The sequence below is a fragment of the Equus asinus genome, chromosome 6 (assembly GCF_041296235.1).
Source record: "Equus asinus isolate D_3611 breed Donkey chromosome 6, EquAss-T2T_v2, whole genome shotgun sequence".
Classification (NCBI taxonomy): domain Eukaryota; kingdom Metazoa; phylum Chordata; class Mammalia; order Perissodactyla; family Equidae; genus Equus; species Equus asinus.
This window is the reverse complement of record NC_091795.1, coordinates 11858770-11882369: the sequence shown is the minus strand read 5'-3', so window position 1 is coordinate 11882369 and position 23600 is coordinate 11858770. Positions and strand designations below refer to the sequence as shown.

Here is a 23600-nt window from a genome sequence, read left to right as displayed (position 1 = left end):
AATTTAAAAAATTGTAAGATATGCATAATTGGAATACCAGAAGAAGAAACAATTATTTGAAGTAACAATGGCCTAGAATTTCCCAAAATTAATGACAGACACCATGCCCACAGGTACAGGAAGCACAGAGAACACCAAGCAGGATAAAACCAAACATCCTACATGAAGCGTATCCTATTCAAATGCAGAAAACCAAAGAACAGCACCAGCACTCAACTGGATCTGATTGACACTTATGAAATACTTCATCTTACATCAGTAGAATACCCATTTATCTCGAGATCACGCTGCCGTTCCCCAAGAGAGACCACATTCTGGGCCATAAAATAGACCTTAACAAATTAAAAAAAAATAGAAACTATAAAATATGCTCTCAGACCACATGGAAATAAACTAGAAACTGTGAACATAAAATAGTTGGAACACCCAAAATTATCTGAAGGTTAATAACACACCTAAATAAGACATGGTTCAAAGGTGAAGTCTCAAGAGAAATTTAAAAATAGGTTTAAACGAAAATGAAAACTTATCAAACTTGTAAGATGTAATAAATGTGGTACTTAGAGGGAAATTTATAGCATTGAATGCAAATGTCAGAAGAAAGATCTAAAATCAATAATCTGATCTTCTATTTTAGGAAACTAGAAGAGCAATTTTAATTTCTTTGTTTAGAGTCAAGTTTCTCATTTATATCACATTCCTTCTTCCTGAAGAACTTTCTTTAACATTTTTTATAAAATATATATGCTGGCAATGAATTCCTTCTGTTTTTGTTGTATGACTAGGCTTGATTTTTCCTTCACTTCTAAAGGGTATGGAATCCCAGATTGATATGTGGAGTTTTTTCACTTCATTGTCTTTATCCTTGAATATTTTCTGAGGAGAAGTCTGCTGTAACTCCTATTCTTCTGTGGGTAACTTGTCCTTTTTGCCTCTGGCCACCTTTAAGATTGTCTCTTTAATATTGTCTCTTTGTCTTTGCTGTTCAGCAGTGTGAATATGATAGGCCTGCTTGTGTGTTTTTTCTATTTTGGTATTAATCCTACTTGGTATTCTCTGAGTTTCTTGGATCTGTTTTTTTGTGTGTCTCTAATTTAGGAAAACTCTCAGCTGTTATTTCTGTAGATTTTTCTCCTGTCCCATTCTCTGTCTTCTACTTCCGGGATTCCAATGATATAAATATTAGACCATTTGCTATTGCCCATCAGATCTTGAATGGTGTGTTCTGTTTATTTTTTTCTCACTCTTTTTTTCTTTTTGTATTTCAGTTTGAATAATTTCTATTGACCTGTCTTCAAGTTCATTGATTCTTTCCTTGTCTGTGTTTAGTCTGCTGATGAAATTGTCGATGGCAATCCTCATCTTTGTTATTGTGTTTTGATGTCTAGAATTTGCATTTGATTCTTATTGTTTACATCTCTCTGCTGAGGATGCCTGTCGGGTCTTAAATGTTGTCTACTTTTTCCATGATAAGCTTTAACATATTTATCATAGTTATTTTAATTCCATTGTATGATCATTTCAATATCTGGGTTTGGTTGTGGTGATTGCTTTGTCTCTTCAGACTGTGTTTTTTCTTTCTTTTTTTTTAAAACAACATTATTGAGAGAGAATTCATATACTATGCAATTAACCTATTTAACATTTACGGTTCAGTAGCTTTTAGAATACTCATGGAGTTGTGCAGCCATCACCACAATCAATTTTAGATCATTTTAATCACTCCCGAAAGAAAACCTGTCCACTTTAGGCATCGCCCTGCAAACCTGCAGCCCTCCTCAGCCTTAGGCAACCACTAATCTCCTTTCTGATTCTATGTATTTGCCTATTCTGGACATGTCATAATAAATGGAATCATACACTATGCGTTTCTTCATGACTGGCTTTTTTCTCTTAGCATAATGATTTCAAGCTTTATTCATACTATAGCCTGGATGTTAAATAGCATTAATTGCACAGATATACCACTTTTTTTTTATTCATTAATGAGTTGGTGGACATTTGGGTTGTTTCCAATTTTTGGAAATTATGAATAATGCTGCTATGAACATTTGTGTACAAGTTTTTGGGTAGATATATGTTTCCATTTCTTTTGAAGTGTAACTGCTGGGTCATATGGTGACTCTGTTTAAACATTGGAGGAACTGTCAAACTGTTTTCAAAGTGGCTACACCATTTTGTATTCCCACCAGCAGTGTATGAGGGTTCTAATTTCTCCACATCCTCACCAACACTTAGTATCTAATGGATGTGGGATTTATATTTCTCTGATAGATAGTAACATTGAACATCTTTTCATTTGCTCATTGGCCATTTGTCTGTCTTCTTTGGAGAAATGTCTGTTCAGATACTTTGCCCATTTTTAAATTGGATTGTATGTCTTTTTTTATTATTGAATTGTAAGTTCTTTATATATTCTAAATACAAGTCCTTTATCAGATGTATGATTTGCAAATATTTCATTCTTCAGGTTATCTTTTCACTCTCTGACAGTGTCTTTTAATGAACAAAAGTTTTTAATTTTGGTGATGTCATGTTTATCTATTTTTGCTTTTGTTGCTTGTGCTTTTGCTGTGATATCTAAGAAACCATTGCCTAATCCATGGTCATGAATATTTAGGCCCGTGTTTTCTTCTAAGAGTTTTATAGTTTTAGCTCTTACATGTAGACCTCTGATCTGTTGTGAATTAATTTTGTGTATATTTTGTGAGGGAGGGAGGGAGTGAGCCATGGCTCAAATGCCAAGGACTCTTGGGAGGGTGTGTGTTCATCTAGTCAAGAGTGGGTCTGAATTTGAACTTTGTAGTTGCTGAGGTTACCCTCAGTGCACCACAGCTTGACATTTTTCTAGTGCAGTGGTTCTCAACTGAGGGAGATTTTGCCTACTGGGGGACGTTTGGCACTGCTTGGGACATTTTTGATGGCCACAACTGGGGGTATGCTACTAGTATCGAGCAAATAGACACCGGAGATTCTGCTCACCATCCTACAGCTCATAAGACAGCACCCTGCCCCCAACAGCAGAGAATCAGCCAGTCCATAATGTCCCTAAGTTGGAACTAAGAAACACTGCTCTAGTGCTACCTTATGTTTAAGGTGTGGTCTGGTTTGCTAGAGCATTTTTTATTATATCTGCTCCTCTCTTGGCTTTGGGTCTTCCCTCTGCACTATCCCTCAGAGAGTCTTCCTTTTGCAGTTCTCCTGGGTGTATTCCACTGGTAATTCTACTTGACACATGTTGGCACCTTGGTGATCAGCAGGGGAGGGGAGCAATTCTCTGACATTCTGACTATGTCTCAGCCGGGCGTAATCATAGACGGGCCCTGGCTCACGCAGGGCTGTGAACCTGAGTCTTGGGGTTGCGGCCTTCACAAGCGCTCACATCCCTCTTTCAGCTGTTGCCATGGGCCTGGCACCACATGTTCTGCTTCCTCTCTTTGGGAGAAAGAAAGATTTTTTTTAGTAGACATTATTTTTTTAAAGCAGTTTTAAGTTCATAGAAAAATGGAGCATAAAGTACAGAGAGTCCCTGCGTATTCCCTGCCTCCACACATGCACAGCTTCCCCAACTATCAACATCCTGTACCTCGGTGGTATATTTGTTATACTCAGCGAACGCACACTGACACGTCATTGTCACCCAAAGTCCATAGTTTATGTTAGGGTTCGCTCTTGCTGTCGTACATTCTATGGGTTTGGACAAACGTATAATGACATATATCCATCACTGTAGTATCATACACAATAGTTCCACTACTCCAAAAATTCTGTGTGCTCTGTCTACCTGTTTTCTCTCAGGAGAAAAGTTCCTTCTTTTCTCTCTTTCTCCTTCCCTTTCATGCTTTTTTAAAACCTCTTGTCTTCCTCAGCTACCAAGGCTTTCCACCAGTGCCTTGCAGTGACAGTGTCATTGCTCTTCCCCATGCAGACGAGAGCTTTTGCTGTAGGGGAGATAGGTTGGTTGAGTTTGGCAGAGGCTACTTTCTGCTCCCCCAGCCAACACCAGGATGGGAGAGGATTCTTAAGATTCACCCAGTCTTCTTTGTAAGCAGCCGGTAGGGTTTGTGGAGGAAAAGCAAGTTGGTACAAATCCCCCTTTGTATGGGACCTGCAAGGTCTTCTTACTAGCCACACTCAGTCTGTAGTGATTCCTTAGAAATTTTTAGCTGAATAGTCTTAGGAGCATAAATGCCATTCAGCATCGTCCACTGTAGGTTAGCATATGCTTGGGTCCATTTTCTCCCTAAAAGAACTTGTTTTTCCCCAGAAAGACAAGTTGATTTGTTGTTCACCTGAGACCGCAAGTCTCTAATAAGTTCAAGAAAAGTCATTAATTTGAAATTTGTCTAGCCTTTTGTTTGTGGAACGGTGGGCACCATGTTCTTTCCGACTCTACACCTCCAACGTGAAAATAGAAGTCTTCTTACATTTTTACATTGTAATAATTCTTTAACAACTGATGTTGACTGAAATCTCCCCAGAGCGTCTAACTCCTGGACTTAGTTCCAAGTTCTGTGGTGACACATTAGGGTCCCACCCTTATGACATCATTTTATCTTAATTGCCTCCAAATAGGCCCTATCTCCAAAAACGGTCATATTGGGGGTTAGAGATTCAACATATGAATTTTGGGGACACAAATCAGTCATAAATAGGAAACCCTGCCATGGAGAGGTTCAGGGTTGCCTCGGTTTCCTCAATGATAAAATGGGGAAATCATAGCACTTATTGCAGTGGGTTATTGCGGAGGTTAAGCGAGTTGATAAACCCAAAGCAATTAGAATAGAGCTCAGGACAAAGTAAGTGCTCTGCAAGTGGTGGGTATTATTATTTTATCACTGTTGTCATTTTTGTTATTTGAATAAACTAGTATGTCCTGATGTCAAGCGCTTACCCTGTACTGCATGTGTGATTAAATTAAACAGAACTTAAAGGACTCAGCAAAGCAAAACATGAAGAGCAGCCCATGGAGCCGCCTGTGCAGACTCTGGTGGCTTCGTCAGCAATCTGCAGACAATGGCCTCTCCATGGGCAGCTTCTGACTGTGTTTTCACATCAACGCAACACCAGCTGTTTTCTCCACTTGGAGACCAGGTGGCACTAGGGTCACACGGTTGTGTCTCCCCACCCCCCATTGTCTTACTCATGGATTGAATTGTTTCTCTTTGGGGGCACATGACCTGAACTGGCTCGTAGACCCAGGGCTAATTTGAGTCTCTTACAAGTCCCTCCTTGGGAAAGTCATCCAGAATAGACATTAAAAGTCCATCTTCATTTTTATGGATAAAGAAGGACCCAGTGGCAAAGGTATTAAGGAGAAGGCAAAATACCCTAGTGCCTAGGAAAAATAAAACGTCTTTCTCTAAATTAAGACTCAAGTCACTGCACACAAGATTCATACAAAGCACTTGCACAAACAAGGACAGGAGAGGGGAACCCTTTCATTTGAACAGTTTCTGGCACAAGGAGTGTAACGTGTGCCCTCAGAAAGAATTACAACTAAACAAAGGCATGAGTAAATTAAATCAAAATTATAATCGTTTAAAATGTGTACTTGTACAATAGATATATTCCTGTAAGTTAGATAATTTTGATTTCTAGTTTTTTGTATGAAAAAATTTCCCCTTTGGTCCCATTTTGTTTCTGAAATGTTTTGTTGTGTGTTGATTGCAATTGAAGGTAGTTTTGTAACAAATGATTTCCAAGTTTTTTGCCCCTTTCAAGAGTTAATGCACTTAGCGCACTAATAGAGGTCTTTATGGAATCGAACATGGAGCTAGGCAGCAAACCCATTTTCAAAGTGAAGGATGTGGGGCCAGCCCAGTGGCTCAGCGGTTATGTGCGCACGTTCCTCTTTGGTGGCCCAGGGTTCGCAGGCCCGGATCCTGGGTGCAGACATGGCACCACTTGGCAAGCCATGCTGTGGCAGGCGTCCCACATATAAAGTAGAGGAAGATGGGCACGGATGTTAGCTCAGGGCCAGTCTTCCTCAGCAAAAAAAAAAAAAGGAGGAGGATTGGCGGCAGTTAGCTCAGGGCTAATCTTCCTCAAAAAAAAAAAAAGTGCAGGATGTTTTTGTAATATAAGTCCCTTTGTGTGAGTTACTTGTGTAAGTACCTCTCAATTCAGTGGAAAGTAAACTGCTCCAATTAATGAGGTGAATGAGCCTATGGATCTTGCTCCAGTTGTAATTAAATGTAAGACATTCATCAGGACCTTGGTATTTTGATGGCACCATCTTAGTTAAGGCTGCTCAGCATCAAATACTGTGAAAATAGTAAGGCCTTGCACTACAGTATTTGCCTTATATGAAAAGCCCAGCAGCTGACCTTAGTGTACAATGGAAGGCGAATTTTACCTGTGGCCAGCAGATGGCAGTGTTCAACCCAATTCAATTCAACTCAATAAATTTGATATTTGGTCAGCTAAGATTTTACTGAGCATATACCTCAAGCATTATGCTGGTGTTAGGGATGCAGCAGTAAACAAAAATAGACCTGCTCATCACCCCCATAGAGTTTAATTGTTGTTCTTGTGCTATGCATAAGATGAGAAGGCCTGTGAATAATCTCTGAAAATTATGGGATGCGGTCCTGTTGTCATATTGGTGGATGGGGGCGGGGGGGAAGTGGGAAGGATGTCATGCAAGAACCAAGGCCAATAATACAAAACAGAGATTTAAGAAGTCATTAGAGTGACAGAGACACATGGTGATGGTTCACTGACAGTAAAAATCTGTTTCAATAACAATCAGAGGGAAGCAAATGATTTTAGGGTCATCACTCAGTCTATTGTCTTATGTCTAGGACTATGGGACCACAATCCCTTATCTGTAACCATTAGGGCCAGATGCGTTTAGTACTCAGAAGTTTGGGGATTTTATAAAAGTAACAACGTGTATATACTGGACGTTACCTAACACCCTCAGTGGGACCTGGGGAGCTCTGTAATCAAAGACATTCCTACTGATGCAACAAACTAGATGAGGTTTCACACTGTAGTATATATACATTCCTGTGCCAATCAGGTCTGCCTTACCAAAAGCTTTTTGTTTTCAGAGATTTCAGATGTTGGAATGATAGGTAAGAACTGTGGATCCATGACAAAAAAGAATCCACCCTAAAATCTCCAAAAACCATTCTAGTTTTCTGGAACATGGGTTCCTAGTCTGCAGAGGCTGCGAGAGTTTGATTTCTATATCTTTTACAAATTTGTTCAGCATCATTGGGTGCTGGGCATTGTCATTCTTGTATTTTTTTAAACTAACATGAATCAGAATTAATTTTTTTTGAGACTGTTTAGTTTCGTTAGATATTTTGAGATAATTAAGACAATTGCAATATTAGGATTGGAAGTTATGACCTTAGAAAAAAGAATGTTTTGCTCATCATCACTCACAAATTAAATATGACTTGAGGTTTCTGCTGAGTTTCAGTGTATTTAGCAATAAAAAAACACAGTTAATCAAATAAAAACACATTGGATCAAAACAGGGAAAGGCTTCTATGATCCAGCCTTGGGTTGTCAACTTTTATTTAACCTGTGAAAAACAAGGGGGAAATTACCGCACTGTCTTGAAATGCTAATGATCTTAGTATACTCTAGATTTTAAAAGATTGATTTTTTAAAACTGGTCTTAATTAAAAAAATTAAGTTAAAAACATTTTTGCCGCAATTTCTCTAGGTAACAAGAGACTCTAACAGGGAACTTATTTCCAGGAAATCAGGAGGATCTCTGACTGTAATTCTGACAGTAGACATAATCAGGATGAGGGGGAAAAAGGCAGGTTGACCACAGAGTTCAAAGGGCTTTCAAAATGGAGAAAGAAAACAAAACAAAATCCAGAGGAATTGCCTTGAGCGTCTTGTTTTCTTGATCTTCCAAACTTGACGAAACTGCCAATGTTCGAAGAAGTCAGTAAGGATAAGAATATCCTGTTGGTAAGGACTGATAAAACTGGACTTTGCTGGTGACTGAAATGCTAACCGATCAATGAAATACAAGTCTAGCCTTTTGCCTGATAACTGAGTCTCAAGCCAACCTATGAAGTACAAATCTAAGCCTGACCTCCTCTAGCACCAATGAACTCTTTCTCAATACAACTCACCTCATCCTCCCTTTTGCCCATAACACGTTTGAGGATTCTACCTGAATCTGTGTCTCCCAAATTGCAGTTCTAATTGCCCAAATAAATACCTGCTGTTTAAATTGTGGTAATTTCTCCTCGGTCAACAGTTCTTAGCTGGACACACTATGCCTTCGCCTATCTGATTTCACAGAGTGCCTAAGTTTGTTTGCTTCATTGTTTAGTCTTTACTTTGTTCTTAAAAGTATTTGAAGGGCTGCCTCTCCAGGACCTGGTGTCCTTGGCTCCACTGTCGGAGTCACTAGGACATGTGGGCATGTGCACCCAGGTTGTCACCCTCCTTCTTTGTAGTGGTCTCGGCTGCTCTGTCCTGAGGGGCTGCCCACGTTGAATGATGACCCGGACCTGGGAATCTCAGTGCACCCCACCCCAAAGGAAAATCCCAGTTAAAAAAAGAGGATTTGAAGTAGCATACATAAACACATACAAAACAACAGGTTAAAAATGTGTATGTGAGAGAGAGGATGTCAGGGGCATGTGGGAAGGAAACTAAGGAAGTCAGGGTAGGGGCGGGGAGCTACATTTGCCTCTGAGCTTTCCAGGCCTCTCAGGTCCACGAGAATATAAGCTTGTTTTATTCACTGTCACCACTCTAGGAATAGACAACTCCATCTTAGAACAAGCAAGTGCTAAATATTTGTCAAATGAATCAAGATTTATAGTGTCTCTAAGATCAAAAATAGCAGTCCTGGTCTGTGAAAACACAACTTCTTCTTAGTATTCAGAAACTTCCTCCTTGTCTTCATAAGGGGACACCATAGGTGTAGGGACCCACATCCTCAGTATAATCTTGAAGAATAATGGGTCAAATTTTATATAGGACTTTCATTCATTATTAAATTAATTTGTTCATTAAACAAATATTTCTTGACTCAATTTTTCCAAGACACAGGAACTTAAAAACTGTCTTGAATAGTAAGAGGATAATTAAACAAATGTGGGCAAGTGTTACAGGTTGTGTAATACAGTCTCCTTGGAGCGTGCTGCTGCGAACTCAACACCTGGAAGAGCATGTAGCACATAGTGGCGAGTTGGTCAGTATTCTTTGAATGGATTAAGGAAGAGTTCATCAGACAGATGGAAGAGAAAGGCCTTCTAATCAGAGGAGAGCGGAACAGGCAAAGATTTGGGAAACTGCCGATGGCCTCGGGTGTGTACATGGGTGTGGGGAGGGCTGGGGGCACTTGGTGAGGAGTTAGTCTCTTGAAATAAACCTGAGTCAGATCTGGAATACTGGCATAGGGAGTTTTGTTTTTTAATTTTTCATGAAGAATGACCTTCAGCTAAGGGTGAGATAGAAGAGAAGCCTAAGTGTATGATGCACCAACTCGTTTGACACCCTCATCTTACTTAATACTCCCAATCATCCTCTGAAGCATTGTTCCCATTTTCCATATAAAGAAACTGAGACTTCGAGAGTTGAACAGTTTGCCCAATATCAGTTATCTATGAAAGGAAACTCCAATTCTTCTTAATTCAATGAAATCCTCACTATAAAAGACCAGCAATGAGGGAGAACGTGGGGAAGGGAGCTGGTACCTGCAGTTCCTATTCTTGTCCCCAGGTTCATCGTATCCTGGAGGATCAGACCCGAGTCCCCACTCAGCCACCTTGCCTCCTCATTTCGCCTTAGGGCCACAGAGAACAGGTAGAAAGTTGTAACAAAGCTATGGGGTAACATTTAGAATATAAACATAGAAACATAACCCGTAAATTATTGTGGATTGCCTTTGGCAGTGAGACCTCATGCAGATCTCTCTTGGCTTACCTCTGGCCTTCTTCATGTGACCAAGAACATCTTTAGCTCCTACCATCAAGAAGACTCTTAGATACTAAAATTCCTGCCCAGGAGAGTGGACGCCCACAGAGAAACTGGTTGTTTCATATTCTCCCTACTTATTCAAGGTATTTAATGTAGGCTGGTAACTGCCACATGGTAGATGTTCATGAATATTAGCTATTATTATTCACCTCAGTTTGCATTTTTGACAATCAAGCTCCCCCACAGGGTTGAACCTGAGATGCCATGCTTATGCTCATGGCCTTCCAGATTCAGTGTATCATCATATCGACATGAAAATAGATTCAATATTCACATAAAGAGTAGGTCCAGACAGTAGTAATGCAGTTGTTTTATTATAGGATTATTATGAGTTGAGGTTGATACTCAGGTATGTCTGTCTCCCCTTGTCTTGGGCCTTTCACTAGAAAAGACGGTGAAAGGAAAAAGAGAACCTAGGACCAAATTTGTAAAGAGATCACAAGAACACATCAGCTGTTTAGCAATCTTCCTGGTGCATAGACAATTTTTTAGTCCGCTGGGAGAACTTGGGGAAGAAACACTGAATAGCTGTTGGAAATATTTTAGGAGTGATGGAAAATTAGAAGAGTTTGAAATGACAGGTAAGTGGCCCAATTTTCTGAGGAAAAAAAAAACCTTTTTGACCCTTCATGGTAAGTTCCCTTTCATTTCTCAATAAGAGTCTAATATAGATTTGTTAAACAAATGTTTTGTGAGCATCTGCAGAGGAAGCACACCCCGTGTTAAAATCCATCTCTCCAAGTTCACAAGGAGCAGGCCAGGCCAGGCCAGCCCAGGGCCGTGTCTTCTGGGCTGGATTGCCAGGTAGATGACTCAGGAGGTCGTGTATTTGCATCTCAGCCACGAGTGCTAACACACATTCATTTTTATGTCCGTTCAGTCCCTGTTGTGTGTCAAGCACTATGATAAGCACTGGGGAGAATCGAGCTAAAGGAGTTCAGTTGTATGATGTCTAAGTATTTTATGATGTTTTTCTCAAACAGATGCACACAAATGGTTGGAAATAGTTGCATTAATAACTGGTTCTATAAATATACATTTTCACGATGATGTTTATACATTCTTGGATAAACCAAAAACGGTGAGAAAGTGTTATTAGTTGATAAACCTTTTCAAAAAGATGACTTTTTTTGTGAAAAGACCAAAATTGAGATGAATTGTAACAACAAAGCCCTATGCTTTTTTCTACTTATTTTAAAAATCTAGTTGTTTGTATGTGTGTATGTTTATGAAAGTATGTGTTAAAGATTTAGTATTAATGCATAGATTTTTACCATAAGCGATTAAGATGTAAATAAAATAAATAAAACCTTCCTAAGAAGATTCCTCCTCCTCTTCAAACAGCGTTGTCACCAACAACCGCTACTGCACAACCACAAGCACGCTAATCCTGGGGGGCATGTGTCTAGGGTGGCCAGAAGCGCGTTATCACGACCTTGATGTATTTTGTTCTAATGAATAATTTTTTCCCACAAGCTCATGAACTCCTCAAGGTCAGGGCCTGTGTATTGTAACCGTAATAGCTGATAAATGCCTGGACTTTCACAAGTTCTCAATAAGCACTTCTTGAAGAGGTATTTCCTACCTCTCTCAAAAAAGCCTTCATTTGATCTGATATTGCATTAATTGTAGAATAGCATCTGCATTTGTTTCCTATTGCTGCTGTAACCAATTAACACAAAGTTAGTGGCTTAAAACAACACAAATTTACTATCTTATCATTCCAGAGGTCAGAAATCCCAACAACGAAGGTGTTGCTAGGGCTGTGTCCCTTTCTCAGGGCTCTTGGGGAGGACTGTTTTCCTTCCTCTTCCAGCCTCTAGAAACTGCCCACATTCCTTGGCTTGTGGCCTTCTTCCTCCATCCTCAAACCAGAACTCTTCAACCCTTTTTCTGAGTCAAATTTCTTTCTCTGACCACTCTGTCAGGAAAGATTCTCTTCTTTTAAGGACTCATGTGATTAGATTGGGCCTACCTGTAAAATCCAAGATATTGCCATGTAAGTAACATAGTCAGAGATTATGTAATTATGTTCAGGATTAGGGTGTGGATGTCTTTGGGAGGCCATTATTTTGCTTATCACAGCATCCAAATAAGAAAAGTGGTGGTATTAACTTGTTTGACTATACCAGAATATTTTACTATGCCTCACTTCAATCAAGTATGTGAAAATTATAGCAAAAAACCAGAACAGCAAGATGTGGAGTTGTGCCAGTCTAAGGGATGCTTAAAGGAATAGGATGTTAAGCTTAGAATAAAGAAGACCTATATTTTGGGGTGGAGTGGGGGTTGTGGTCTGAGGAGGCATGAGATGATTGCTTCTTCAAAACAGAAAGTTCTGTTGCCTGACAGAGGGTTTAAACCTGTGCAGTCTCAGAGGACAGAATTGGATTAATACTGCAAACTCTAGAGAAGCAGCTTTTGGCAGAAATTAAGGCAGTGTGGTATGGACATCATTGACATCCTTGAATGTGACAGGCTGGAAATGGCATGGCTGATGAATGGAGATTTCAGCATTAGATGAGGGATCAGCTGCGATGTACTCTCAAACTCCATTCAACCCTAACAGTCACTGCTTCTATGACTTAAAATTCCATTCGTGACCTTTGGGCACCTCTGATTGCGTATAGCCAGAGATGACCAAGGCCCGACAGCCTGACTAAGGAGTCATCTTTCGCCTTCTCCAAATCTGTATCTAAGAATCGCTCTATCCCATGCCAAACAAAAGAAGTGGTGAAGGAAGCTGGTAGAGTTCAGATGCTTCTTTAGAAGGTACAATGGCCCATGTCACTATTGAGAATATAAAATACAATAACCATAGGGGCAGGACAAGTTTTACAATATTACACAAATACTTAAAAAAATACTCCCTGGCATATTCAGACATGAAACGACAACCAATGAACTGTAGAGACAAGGGATGAAGGAAGTGTAGTTTCATTGCTATGAGGTGATGTCGGTATCAAGTATGACATATTTTGAGGAAGTTGGATATTTAAAATGAAGAAAACAAAAGAAAGAGTAGACCAGATTCTTTCATCTGACTCTGGAAAACAGTGTAGTTTTAAGACTTTTTTTCATCAGGCCACTTTTGGGATGAGCATTTGGAATAAACTGTACAAGATCTGGGAGCTGCTGTAGAAAGAGCTGTTTTTATGTCAATAGGGTATGCTGCATAAAAGTGTGTTTTTATATTTTAAATAATTTATGTTATTATATTCTTGATCTTTTAAGTACACATCTGAATGTCTGGGTTGTAAACCCGAACTGTACTCAGTGTTATGTTAGACCATTTGACCCATAAATTATTTTCTGTCCCAAAAATGTCCAAAAGGAATTTAAAAATTAATTGTAACTTCAATTGTATTCACGAGAAGTCTTTGTGGTTCTGTTTGGCCATGATTTATATATCTTCAAAGAGAGTCTTAAGTGTCTTTGGGGTTGTAATCGTCATTCTAGACTAAAAGGAGCTTGTTCAGACACTTAAGGCTTTGGGCCAATACTGTCAATGGCTTCATACCATTTCGTCTTCTTTCCACTTCTATGGATTACCCAGAGCAATAATGATAATTCTAGCCAGCTCCTGATCCTCTCTCTACTGTCAGGGCAAGGTCAGCTATTTTTTGATCCCCAAGGGAGAGAGACAGCTCCTCCATCAGTATCCTAAAATAGCCGGCCATTCTCAGCTGCTGGGCTGGAGTGCCTCCAGGGGAGAGTACAGGGAGTACAGATCCCCCCACGGAAGCCAGGGAGACGCCACCAACACACCAGCTGGGAGAGGCTTCTCAAGAAGATTCCCCCCGCTCAAAAAGTTTTATGTATTTTTGGTTGAGAAGCTAGGTGTCTGCCATTTTTAAATTCTTGTTTATTTAAAGGGAAACCAGTGACTTGAAAATGAGACTAAATATCGCCATCTTCTTTGGGGCTCTCTTTGGTGCCTTGGGAGTTTTACTCTTTTTGGTGGCTTTTGGATCGGATTATTGGCTTCTTGCAACTGAAGTGGGGAAGTGTTCAGGTGAACAGAATGTGCGTTTCTTCTTCAAAATATTGATGTGTTTGTTACTGATGACGATGGCCTTATATATCTTCTTGAAATCAGAGAATAGTAATGGAGTGTCTGTTTCTTCATAGAAGACGTTTGTAGAAAGCTATTGATCCTCAGTATTTGAGATAAAATACATTGCTTAAAAAATCTCCTGGATGTAATAGTCTAGATTACGTTCCTTGCGTTGACAGCAAGTTACTTCGTTTGTGTTCTGTGCAGATAGAGAACGTCACCTTCCACCATGAAGGCTTCTTCTGGAGATGCTGGTTTAATGGGATTGTGGAAGGGAATGATTCCAATATCTGGAAGTTCTGGTACAGTAAGTACAGTTTAGCTTTATTTTCCTTCTTCTCTTTAAAGTACAAATGAACAACTTCTTGTTTAGTACATGTCACTTACGAAATAGGATTGAGTTCTTAGCGATAGAATCTCAGTAGGATGTCTTCAAAAGGTTCGTGAAGTGATTCCTTTTCAGAAAGTAGAAATGGCTATAGAAATAATTATTTTATTCTAACATAAAATAGGAGTCTGGATATTTATGGCAAAACTGAGTTATCTGCTGTTTCCTTGCTCATAACAAACAAAACAGATGTATGCATGGTAGTATTTTCGAGTGTCTGGTGTTGCTGTGTTGCAAGCAAATGTTTTAGGTTTTTTGGCTATAAACCCCTGAAAGCTCAAATTTAAAAATCAAGAAATAGAGATGTATTATTTCATATTCATGGCTTCAAAGTTAAAAAAAAGTCTTTTTTATAATGGAACTTAATTACCAGCAGTGGTAGATGAAAGCTTGCTCTCTTTGGGCTGAAACCAAGTTTGTGGGCAATATCAAGAAATGCCTTGCTTTTGATGTTTACATCTTCTCGTAGAAACTTTGAAGTTCTTTTTTGAAATAGAATGGGTTTTAAAAATATGATATGTTCTTTCAACTTATTTCCTATATTGTATTAATCTTTGAAAATCTATTTATTGAAAATAGCTAGCCTTTATCTTATTGCATCCAACGACGAAAGAACTGTTTATTACCCTAAAGTTTATTGTGGGTTGAAAGAATTAGTCTCCTTATCAAATACTCCTGTGGTAAATCAAAGAACGGTATTTACACAAAAGTCAAGATTATGGGAATATATAGTAAAAATATCTCTCAGAAGACTTAAGTCAGCTGGTGCAAGTTGGCATATGTAGAAGGAACAAAGTAACTATAAAATGACGTTGAGATGAATACGTGATAGACTATCTTAGAGTCATTTTGGGGAGGAGAATAAGCATGCAGTCTGCCAATGAAAATTATTTAGTCTTTGGTGAAGTAGAGTAAGTCAGACTGTGCAAGAGGAAGATTTTGCCAAGGACTTAGAGAAAGGAAGAATAGTTCACTCCTTAAAATGTACACAATGAAATCTTCAAGTTTTCAAACAACATAAAGGTTCTCTCTTGTGGTTTCTTCAAATGCTAAAAATGTATTTGAATTATTAACTTGTATGATGTATCATGTATCTTTTCCCTAAAAATAGAATATAGAAGAAATTTTATATTAATTGGAACGGGTCAAATTTAAATCTAAGTTTTTTAGATTTTGAATACGATTATTTTTTGAATACTCACTAAGTGCTGGGCATTATGTTAGGAACTGGGGAGTATGGTTGTGAAAACAAATGAAACTTGGTGCCTTCAGTTTTAAGGTGATGTTAAGGGAACTCTCTGCACTTAATTACGTCATGAGCTGGATGTTTTGGATGCGTCCCCTTTCCAGATCTCCTGTACCCCTCAGTGTGAGTTTGTTAAGGAAGTCTTACCCCTCCCTCGAGAATTCTCTGAATTTGTTGATCTAACTGGTGGTTTTATTTAGGTTTGCTGCTTTACTTATAGTCTACTAATTGTAAATGGTAATCACATCTAAAAAGTACCTTCACAGCAACATCTAGCCGAGTGTTTGACCAAACAACTAGGCACCGTGATCTAACCAAGTTGATACATAAAATTAACCATCTTAGAACTTGTGTATCCCCCAGATCCCATATCTCTGTTCTATTAGGACCAAAGGTCTTCACTTAGCTTCCAGTAATACCATCGTTTTGGTCTCCTTCCTAGCCAACCAGCCACCATCGAAGAACTGCACACACGCTTACCTGTCGCCATATCCCTTCCTGAGAGGCGAGCACAATTCGACCTCCTACGACTCTGCAGTGAGTAAGTACTCTCAAAATGTCTCTGAGAGGGACTTGTCTTTCTGAAACGTGCCCACCACAAAATTTTTGTGGGCAACGAAAAGTAGTTTAATGTCTATAATTTCAACATTTTCTCTGATATCAATCTGTTATGTATGAAAAAATAGGATATCATTTTTAACACACCATTTATAATTCTGATAGAATATAACTTTGGTCTAAAAGTAAAGCCTTTCTAATTTAGTTGCTACTTATAGAGATAATTTTTTAAAAGTGTGTTTTCTGATAGGGAAATAGTGATCCTCTTTAGGAAAAACTGCTTCTTAAGGGTTTAACTGACCTAAAACTAGTTTTACTTGAAAATATTGTAATATACACCCTGCTTTTAAAACATTTTTTTTGCAATTGTTATGCATGAGAATATGATTATGCTTCTGTGTTTCTACAAAATGACTGAACTTTGTTGTGTGTGATTTGCCACAGAAGGTTAGGCAGAGGTCATTGACTCAGGGTCAGGATTACCTAGCTTCTTTTGTATTTTCATACTATTTGTTCCACAAAAAGTATACAAACTGAGTTTCCATGGGAAGTACAAAATATGTAGTACATAAATCCAGTTTTATAGAAAGTACATAAGCTCTGTGTGTCAACTTAATTCTCAGCTGGTCATGAAATTTTAAATAAAGGGTGTTTATCCCAATCTTAAAACCAAAGATTTGTATAGAATTTACCAATGACATAAACAGAGCAAAAAAATATTTGTGTTTCAAAGAGAATATCTAATATGTTTAATGTTCTGAATAAACTTATATTAGTCAGGATTCTCCAGAGTCAATAGGAGATATATAGGAGGGAGCAGGGGGGAGAGAGAGGGAGACAAAGAAATGGCTTGATTGCTTGATGGAGGGAGAGATTTTAAGGAATTGGATTATGGGATTGTGGAGGCTGGCAAGTCTGAAATCTGTAGGGTAAGCCTGCAGGCTGGAGATTCAGATAAAAGTGATATTGTGGTCTTGCGTCTGAAGACTGGAAACTCTGGTAGACTTTCTATGTTGTAGTCTTGAGGAGAATTGCTTTTTCTTCAGGAAACCTTACTCTTTGCTCTTAAGGCCTTCAACTGGTTGGATGAGGCCGACCCCATTGTGGCGGATAATCTGTTTTACTTTCAGTCCACTAATTATAAATGCTATGCACATCTGAAAAGGTCCTTTACAGCAACATCTAGACAAGTGTTTGACCAAACAACTAGGCACCATAGTCTAACCAAGTTGGTACATAAAATTAACCATCACAGAACTTAACGAGTCTTTACATCATTCATCCCTTTTTTCATCTTTTTGTAAAATATGTATTTCCACACATTATAATTTTGTCTTAAGTTTGTTAAAGAATATAGCATTTACTTATATTCCATCATTAACATGACATTTTCTGGAGTGGATGTGGGCTCTGGATAGGAAAAGTGGTGAGCTGACACACACCTCTGCCTGTCCACCAGCATTGCTTGTGCTCAGAAGGACTGCGGCTGTTGGTCTTGAAAATGTGTGTCGTGTGGATACTCTTTCCCATTAAAAACTGCGTGAAGCATCTCATTCACATTTGTCGGAACCTCGTGCGTCATGTATCATGTGGAACTTCTCACTGATAAGAGAAGAGATGGCATAGGAAAGAGTAAGATAAACCACTTTATATCACTAAAAGTTACAGAAAAGATATCCTATCCTGACATTCTTACTTTCATAAAATGAACTAAGAAGTAGTGCAAGGTTGGCTTTCCAGAAGATGAGGTATTTGCATAAATATTAGCATTGTTGTTGTGGATGTTCATGTGTTGAGGTCCTGCGATGAGATAGGTATTGTGGGCACTGTATGTTTTCAAATGAACCTACCTATTTGAAAAGTCTGCTCCTCAAGGAGAGAGTGAAGAACATGAAAAACAAGGTAACATAATCTATGCGTAATAATCATAAGAGCGATGGATAGTAAATGCATGTCATAAAAATTCTACTGCAGTTACATTTAGAATTATTTTGTAGCACTGCGTATAATTGTGTCAATTTTTGGATCTAGTGACAAAAACATATTCTAATTTCTTTTAAATTATCAAACTCCTCTTTGGCACACATGTTGTAACATTCACTTTAAGCCACTTTATCAAACACTGTAAGTAGAAATGACTGAGATAGGAAGAGGTATGTCACACAACAGAAATAGTATATACACATTTCATTTATCTTTAAAATAATGTATAATGATATCTGATGTTATATTTGGGTGATTTTTTTTTTTATTGTTTCCGTTATCCAAAAGAAGGGCGTAGATGTCATCAAAGGATTCTACCTGACTGAAAATGTGTGTTTCCTAGTCAAGGAGGCCGCATAGGCCTTCCTAGACCTCAGACTTCACGTAGCTTCATAATTATCAGGCGTTATACATTTGCCAGTTTATCTTGGGTAAATTCAAAGTGTTGTTTGTAAAATCTGATGTATCCTGGCCTGGCAAATTATTGGTAAAATGTCTTTGTGTTCTCTTGAGTTTTTACAATTACAATTAACCAAAATTGAAATCAGTAAGAATAATATAGTGTACGTGATTTTTCTGGAAAAAACTATTTTACAATCATTGGATGCTAGTGATGAAATTATTCCATTTCATAATGTGGAAACTGAGCCTCAGAGAGACCGTCTGCCTCTGTTGTCACACAGCTGATCATTGGCAGAACTAATACAAAGGGCCAAGTTTCCAGATTTTTTATTGATAATGTTATAAAGTAAAGTGAATGGAAAGGCTAATTTTAATGCTTACTATTAAATCTTTTTAAGTATAAATCTTTTACTTGAATCTCAACAAAAGAATGGGGATTTACTTTGGATTTAAACACATTAAAGTTGAGTTGATGGTGGAACACTAGTTTGAAATAAATAATTCAATAAGTAGCTTGATGTGCAAAACTGACTTTCCTGAAAGACATGAATTAGCACAGCAGATACTGATGAGGAAATGCAGAGGTGGTTTTTGATATCAGACATAATCTTAAGAAAAAAATAATCATGGGAAATAAGCTGGTAAAATATGAGTTATACTTAGCGGGAGAGGGAAAGAAGCAAAGACAGTTCACAAAGGAGAAAGAGAAAGAAGCCTTGAGAAGCAAGCTGATTAGCAAGCTGGTGTGCTGTCAAAGGGGCTGGTGGAGGAGAAAGTCTGGGGAAGGAGGTGGTGGTCCTCAATGATAAGTGCAGAATGAGTGAGAATGAGAAGGGAGAAGAAGGAATTGGATATTACACTGATAATGCAAAAGTCCTGGTGGCCCCGCCTGCTTCCTCCCCATAACTGCTCAGCTATAGAGGCCCCAAAGGGCAGCTCTTTCCAGGCGCCTCCTTCTAAATCTAAGCCCGCATGCCCTGCTGATCTGACTTGAGATAATCAGACCTTCTGCTCTGTGTCCCACTTTTGCTCACTGCCTATTTCCTCGGATTGGACCTGAGGGCCCTGGCCTCTTTTCCTGGCAACGCTCTTCCTCTCCCAGGAAACCATTCCATTTTCCTGCACATTCTGTTGCCACTGATCCTCCTGAGAGTCAAGCCCTACCCAGGTTTCCTCGTCCTTGTCATCACAGGAGAGGAGAGGTCAGGAAGCAATGATCCTCGTAAAGGGGTGGAGCAACAGAATGATGGGAATGTGAAACCTCACACTGGCTGTTTAGGGAGTGGGCCGTGAGGAAGTTGAGACCTTTGCAATTAGCCAACACTTGGACTTGGAATAGCTACCGAGCCATTCCAAGAGCACAGCATTACAGAGTCCAAAGTCCTCACAAAAACAGTCAGGTGCACACACAAAATCTTGCTTTACTATACTAGCGAAATAAAATATAAAAATGAATGCCCTTATATTGAACAGTTTTAAACAGCATGGAAATGAATTGAGATTTGAGTCTAGAGTTAATATAAATATAAATCCTTAAATAATTGAGGCGACATATCAACATGTCACAAGTATCTAATCTTCTTGGGACAACCGCCCCCCTCCCCAAACTTACAGATCAATTATACTGATGTAGCTGGATCTTATATACCATTTTTTTGTGTGGTCCTATATGTTAATTCTGGACATTGTCTTGAATTTCCCAGATAGTTTTAAACAATTCTGCTCTGCTTTAGTCGTGTAGAAAAAAATCATACCCTGCAAAATTTAATGGAAAATACGATTCAATCTCTCTTTTTTTTTGTCATAAATTTCAAGGGCCTAGATATTTGGAAATACCTTAACATCCGCTTAGTTTCCTACTATTCATTCAGATGTTTGGGATCACATAGCCATGACCGAAGATGTTACAGGGTGGCTGCCATCCCGATTTCTGGCTGATGTTTCCTCTGCGAGCCCAGCGTAGGCTCCCTTGTGCTCAGGCTGGAGTGCCACCCTCAGGAAGCTTGCTCAGCTTTCACATGCTGCAACTCATGAGGAGACAGTTGGCTTTTCAGTTCCAGGACCCAACATCAAAGCTGTGACTAAATATCAGTTTTTCACTGATACCGTATACTCTCTACAATTTATTCATGGGCATCTAAGGATTGGTTGGCAGTTTAGGTAACATCCCTCCAGTAATGAGGGGGATAGCTTTCTGTAAACAAAGCTGTATGGTTATCGACAATGGTGTAGCTCGACTTCCCCTCACAGAAGACAGGCTCCAACCTCTACAGAGGGTGCTGGTGATGTCTATGCAAATGTCAGCCACACTCAGAAGCAGAAATCTCCTCTAATGATAGGGAACCTCCTGGTGCTCTAGACCAGGGATTCTCAGCCTCGGCACTATTGACATTTTGGGCTAGATAATTCTTTGTTGTGGGACTGTCTATTGTAGAATGTTTAGTCGCATCCCTAGCCTTTACCCGCTAGATGCCGGTAGTACCCTTCAGTTGTGACAGTCAAAACTGTCTCCAAATATTGCCACATGTCCTGGGATGGGTGGGAACAAAATCACCTCAGATGAGAACCACAGGGATAGTCTAGACATTCATTCCCAACACTTCTGACCAGGGCCAAGCTCTTCTTTGAAGTTATACTCGTACTGCCTACACTCTGTGCACAGCTCCAGTTCTGGACCCCAGAGCACATAAATAATAGGTAAATTCCTTCCACCTTCTTTCACGCAGATTATTTAAGCCAAAAAGGAGCAAGGAGCTCACCTAGACCTCTCTTATCTCTAAACATTATGGCTTCTGCCCCATGCTTCAGATCTTTTCTCAGAAGAGAGAATTAACTAGATTTGAGGAAGAAAATTATTGTGTGCCTACTGTATGTTGGGCACTGTTCTGAGTGCTTCAGAATAGCCCTAAATTCTTGTCCTCATTGAACTTTCATATAGTGGGAAGGCAGAAAATAAAGAAAATAGGTCCATCAAGTACTTGGAGAGAAATAAAAGGGGAGAGGAGTGTATAGAGGGATCTCAATATTAAACGGGGTGACCAGGGAGGCCTGGAAGGTGATGTCTGTTTTGAGTTGGACAGCGCGGGGTTGAGTGGGGTTCTGCCATCCAGCTAAACTGTCTTGGTTCCCTAATCCATCTTTTGGGGACTAGATGGATGCTGTACGGAGAGTGCTGGGCACAGGGACTAGCTCTTGGTAAAGTTTCTATGGGAGTTACAAGCTGAGCTTTCAGGCAGCCTGTCTGTGTTCACTACTTGCAGCCACCACTCCCTGGCTCTGCTTCTTGAGCTCCACAAAATTCACTCCACTCGTTTGTAAAAGGAAGATAAGTATAGCATCAACCTCATACAGTTGTTAATAGATAATAGTACAAACGTTTAGCAGAGTGGTTGCCATGTAGCTGGTATTCAATAAATGTCAGCTATTCCTATGGCGCAATACACCAACTTAGAGCGCCCAAAGTAAGTCATCATCAGGACGCATGAATTCATCATAGCTTCTTCCTAGTGAAATGCTGCCTGTTGTCTGAAGTGTGTGTGTGTGTGTGCGTGTGTGTGTGTGTGTGTGTAGCCGCATCGAGTATTTTTCAGTTTCTGGCAAAGAGTAAGCACTTGATAAATAATGTTCATTATCAGTATAATGATCACCATCATCCTACTACATGATAGTTAATATTACCATCTATACTGGCCAGGATTTACCACTATTTGCCTGGTAATATTGATTAAAATTCACTCAATAAATATTTATTAAGCACGTACTATGTCCAGACACTGCTCTAGGTTCTGGGGAACAGCAGTGAGCCAAACAGATGGAAATCCCTGCCCTCGTGGGGCTGCCATTCCAGTGAGGGGAGTCAGACAAAGCAAAATCAAACAGGTCAATTATATAATACGTTGGAAAATGACAAGTGCTCCAGAGACACATAAAACATGGAAGGATGTTTCTCTCTATTCCTAGTTTCCTGACAGTTTTTGTCATGAACGGATGTTGAAGTCTGTTAAATGTTTTTTTCTGCATCATTGATATGATCACAAGATTATTCTTCTTTAGCATGTTAATATCATGTATTACATTTATTGATTTTCAAATATTGAACCAGCCTTTTATCCTTGGAATAAACCCCACATTGTCATGATGTATAATTCTTTTTATATATTGCTGAATTCTATTTGTTAATATTTTGTTAAGGGTTTCTGCATGTATCTTCATGAAGGATATTGGTCTGTAGTTTTCGTCTTTTGTACTATCTTTCTCTGGGTTTAGATCGGGGTAGTAATGATTTCATCAAGTGAACTAGGAAGTATCCTCTCTTCTATTTTCGGGAAGACATTGTGGAGAATTGGTGTTAATTCTTCTTTACATGTAAATGTTTTGTAGAATTCACCAGTGAAACCATCTGGGCCAGATTTAACTTTCAGAGAATTATGTGTTTAATATATATGAATTGAATTCTAATAGTTTGTGTTTTTCTAAGAATTAATCCGTTTCATCTAAGCTGTCAAATTTATGTGTATAGAGGTGTTCATAATATTCCCTTATTATCCTTTTTATGTATGCAGTATCTGTGGTGATAGCCCCTGTTTCTTTCCTGATGTTGGTAATTTATGTCTTATTTTTTGTCAGTATTGTTAGGGGCTTGTTAATTTTATGAACTTTCAAAGATCCTGCTTTCTTTTCATTGTTTTTTTCTATTAGTTTTCTGTTTTGAATTTCGTTTATTTTTGCTCTGATCTTTATTATTTCCTTTGTTCTGCTTGCTTTAGGTTTATCTTGCTCTTCTTTTCGTAGTTTCTTGAGGTGAAAGGGTAGATTATTGATCTTTTTTCCTCTTTTCTAATGTTTTTATTGGTGTAGAATTCACCTTAGCATTGCTTTAGCTGCTTTCCACTCTTGATGTGTTTTATTTTTATTTTCATTCAATTCAGTGTGTTTCTAAATTTCTCTCGAGACAACGTCTTTGACTCAGATTATTTAGACGTGTGTTGTTTAGTTTC

General features: G+C 38.9%; 1 protein-coding gene across 1 annotated transcript in view; it reads left to right on the top strand.

Moving 5' to 3' along the window:
- Positions 1-13666: 13666 nt before the first annotated feature.
- TMEM182 (transmembrane protein 182) overlaps positions 13667-23600 on the top strand; it is a 49379-nt gene continuing 39445 nt past the window's right edge. The window contains exons 1-3 of the mRNA XM_014854124.3: positions 13667-13995; positions 14234-14333; positions 16103-16201. Coding sequence (XP_014709610.1) covers positions 13864-13995; positions 14234-14333; positions 16103-16201 — 331 coding nt within the window. The 5' untranslated portion in view covers positions 13667-13863. The remainder of the gene's footprint in view (positions 13996-14233; positions 14334-16102; positions 16202-23600) is intronic.